Genomic DNA, 3,827 nt, shown 5'->3' with positions numbered 1-3,827 from the left:
TTCTTCCCCTAGCCTCATCGAACTCTCCTCCCTGAATCCTCAAGTGCTTCAAGGGCTGGAGAGCTGCCACCACCAGCTGCACAGGATCTTAAAGAAACCTGGGCCCATTTTCATAATTTAGGGAAGCAAACAAAAAAATGAAAAAAGAAAAACCAACAGAAAAAAAACCCCAAACCACCATAAAACCAGAAATTGAGCGGATTCAAAATAGAAGAGTAAAGTCCTATATCTCTATTCCCCCCTTCACTGCATCCTTTACTTTCATCTCTCACAAGAAAAAAAAAGTCTTTAGAAACCAATATTAAAATACAAACTGAAGATTTAAGAAGATTTTGTGACATCAGGGAACACCCCAGAAGGGATGGTGATCTCTGTCCGAGGCTTGATCCTTGGAAACTCCAGCGCAGCTCAGTGGGGAACACTGCAGCATCATGGAGCAAAAGGAGGGGTTTCATTCATTTAGCACCAGCCCCTGCTCTAAAATGACCTGGAGGAAAGAGAATTTGGTTCTCCCTGGGCATGAGAAATTATGGTGCATGGCCCGAGTTCCCCACTCCTGGGAAGTACAGCCCTACTCACATCAGATAAAAAGTTGGAAAAGAGCAGCAAAGATAAAAAGAACAAGGCAGAGACATCAGTCACTGCAGCCTTCTCAGCCTTCCTTCCTTGGCAGCATTTTGTTTAAGGAAATGCAAGAGGGTACCTGAGCTTGTCTGCGACAAAGATCACCCTCCGTTCCAGAAGCAGGGAGGCGAAGACTCTGCTCAGGTGCCGCACGCTGAGGGATGTGAACAAGGACTCAAAATCAACATGCTCGAGCCTGGAGTCGAGAGGCCGCCGCAGCTCGATGACCTGTTGGAATGAAAAACACCACAGGTCAGCTCTCGCTGTCCACCCATACTGTGGCAAGCACAGACAGCTAACTAGCATTACCGACTGTGCTGGTGAATATTGCACAGCATTAATCCCTCAAACAGTCTTTCCTTGCGTTACCTCCCACAAATCCTTCTTCCACATGAAGCTGAAGACAATCCAGAGTCCTCTCCAATGGGCACAGCACAAGACCAACCACAAATTTTCCCCACTGGACTGAGGACAGGGAGCTCATCATAAGGACGAAAACTTAGTTTGTGTCCAGCTAGGGGTGGTTTCCAGGCTTTCTGGCATTCAAGCAGCAGAATGGCACAAAGCCTTTCAAATTTGCATTCTTATTCTTACAGTTACGATTTTTTTGTTGTTGTTTTACTGCAAGAATTTGGATGGCTAACCTACTGACTATAAATTTTTCATATCAGCTACAGAAAAGAGCAGCCTATGGCCATTTTTCTTTGTTCAGACCTACTTAAATAATTCTTGTCACAGCACCTTAGCACTTCATACTCCTTATCTTAGACAGATGCTTATCTAAATTGTTCTTGAAAGCCTCCAACACCACACATTTCATAAATCCCACAAGAAAATTGCTCTAGTTCTGAACTAGCCTTACCAACACCAAGCTTGCAGCTGAAACATGTCAGTGGCAAATTACTTCAACTACTTGTTGTCTTACTCTCAGTATATGCTCTGAACAACTAGTCACCTTCCTCTCTGTCAAAAACTTACTGTATATTGGAAGTTTATTATCACATGTCTTCCTTTGCCCTTTGTTTCCTATATTAAGCAAACAATTTTCTCAAGCTTTGCTTGTATTTTCTAAACCACTTAGTAAGTGGAACTACTCTTCTGGGGCTTTCTCCTAGCGTTTGCATTTTTTTGGAAAATGATACTCTAAATATCACCAGTGCTGGAAAGCAGAAAAAAATTACTTTATTATTCATCCCTTCACTTTTTTTCACAATGCAGGAGTTTGTCTACATAATACCATACTGTTACTTCTACTCACTTTATGTCCCACTATACCACCATATCCTTTTCTGAAGTACTGTTGCTCACTCAGTTACTTCCATGTTGTATTAGACTACACATTTCTTCTTCACAGCATTTTACTCTTGTCCACATTGAATTTCACAGCAAAGCTTCAACTTAGCAAGGCCATTTTGAATTTTAATCCTTTACTCTCCAAAGTGCCTGCAACCCATCCCAATGCTGTCATCTACCCATTGTGTAAATGTAGGGTTTATGCCATCAACTGCATAATTAATGAACACTAAGGATCCTAGAAACAAAACAGCCAAAACATTCTCACAGACTGACAGCACACCGTTGGGACTCTACTCCTTGAGTGCAGATTTTTAACTAGCTATGCATGTGCTCTGCAGTAACTTCATTTAGTTTGGACTGTTTTCAGTTTGGTTGAGGGGAACACTGTCAGGTAGTGCTGAAAGCCCTCAGACACAACCTCTATCAACACACTCACTTTCCTCTCATATTCAAGGTACACCATGCCCAACAGGAGGTATGGCCAAGACTACATTCAGTTTGGCTCCCTCCACCCTCCCAGAGACGTTCAATACTATGCCCAGAAGATCCACACTTGTAAAACCCTTCCACTGTCCTTACACCACACTGTGTGAGATGCAAAACGTACTCTTACCTCCATGCTGTGAAAGTGCCATTCTGAAAGGCTGCAACATTGCCCTTGTGTGGTTTCAAGTATTTTTTTGACCAGAACTCTATGCCCTTTCCCATATGAACAGTGGTTCTGTATTAAGGGTGCTGGAGCACATGCTATGAACCCTGTCTACAGGAAGTTAAGTGTGGGGGCCTCATGTGCTGGGCAGCATGGGGCCCAGTGGTCTGTTCCACTTGGCCTCAAGGCCAATGCCCTGTTTAATTTTGCCTTATTAGCATGGCTGTGTCCTTAAATTAATTTTTGCCATATGATTTCCCTTTTGATTCTGAGGTCACTGAAGTCTCCATGCCATCCCCTCCAGTCTCCTGTTTTACTCCCTAGCTTCCCCACACAGTTGCCAGACAATCTGTCCTTGAAGATCCCCAGTTCTACATCACAGTGCCAACTTCCATTAGCCAGTCCTGCACCATTTGCTGGCCTAAGTCTACCTCTCTCTAGGGTGGTGTCTTTACCTCAGTTCCTGAGCCTGGCAAGAAGTTCTTGACTGTAATCGTCCGACCCAAAGCTGGGAAAGGTGCCTCCATGACACTCCTCATGAGAGGCTGCACCAAGGCCGGGGAAATGCCCCGTCTCTTCTCAACCTCATCCAAGATCTGAAATAAAGCATGAATACAGAAAAACATGTAAATCAGGAGGAGGGAGGTAACACCAGGAATAAAGTGCACCAGCATCTACGTTCTCTCCTTTACCCAGCATCGACACGGAGCCTTGAATCATAAGGAAGAAGGTAAAAGATGCAATTGAAGACCCTTAATTTCCTTCAGCAAGAGAAACCCAGCCCCAGTAAGGTCAGTGGAAAGCTTACAATTTGCAAACTCCCCACCACCCTCAAAGTAAGGACCCCACCTTTCAAACTCTCAGTGCTTATATTCTGGTAGTTCTGCTGAAGGAACAAGGCAACAACTGACAATCCATTTTTCCTTTTAACTGTGTTTTTGCTAGGTTCTGGAATGAGCATGCAGTTGCCTTGCCAACACATTTCAGGACTTTTCTTCAGCCATCAGCTTCCCTGATCCTCATTCTTCTGGTGTTGACTTCACCTTCAGGTCCCTCTTGGCCTACAGCACAAATTCCCTCTCTCTCCAACCTCACCTTAGAGAAGAGATTGAAGCATCCAAGGCGACTCACAATGCAGTAAACTTCTGGGAGACGCTTCCCCTTCCCACTGGGCTTTCAAGACAAACACAAATACACACACAAAAAAACACCAAGAAAATGTCAGTTTTAACTACTGCAGAGACAGAGTGATCGGTCT

At 44.1% G+C, this 3,827-nt stretch overlaps 1 protein-coding gene across 1 annotated transcript in view; it reads right to left on the bottom strand.

Annotated features, from left to right (window-relative positions):
• DENND2A (DENN/MADD domain containing 2A) overlaps positions 1-3,827 on the bottom strand; it is a gene marked incomplete at its 5' end in the record, with an annotated part of 25,754 nt that overhangs the window by 13,287 nt on the left and 8,640 nt on the right. The window contains 3 exons of the mRNA XM_010289562.1: positions 704-852; positions 3,025-3,165; positions 3,665-3,742. Of these exons, the coding sequence (XP_010287864.1) occupies positions 704-852; positions 3,025-3,165; positions 3,665-3,742 (368 nt within the window). The remainder of the gene's footprint in view (positions 1-703; positions 853-3,024; positions 3,166-3,664; positions 3,743-3,827) is intronic.

The sequence above is a fragment of the Phaethon lepturus genome, unplaced genomic scaffold (genome assembly GCF_000687285.1).
Source record: "Phaethon lepturus isolate BGI_N335 unplaced genomic scaffold, ASM68728v1 scaffold21526, whole genome shotgun sequence".
Classification (NCBI taxonomy): domain Eukaryota; kingdom Metazoa; phylum Chordata; class Aves; order Phaethontiformes; family Phaethontidae; genus Phaethon; species Phaethon lepturus.
This window is presented reverse-complemented; position numbering and strand designations above follow the sequence as displayed.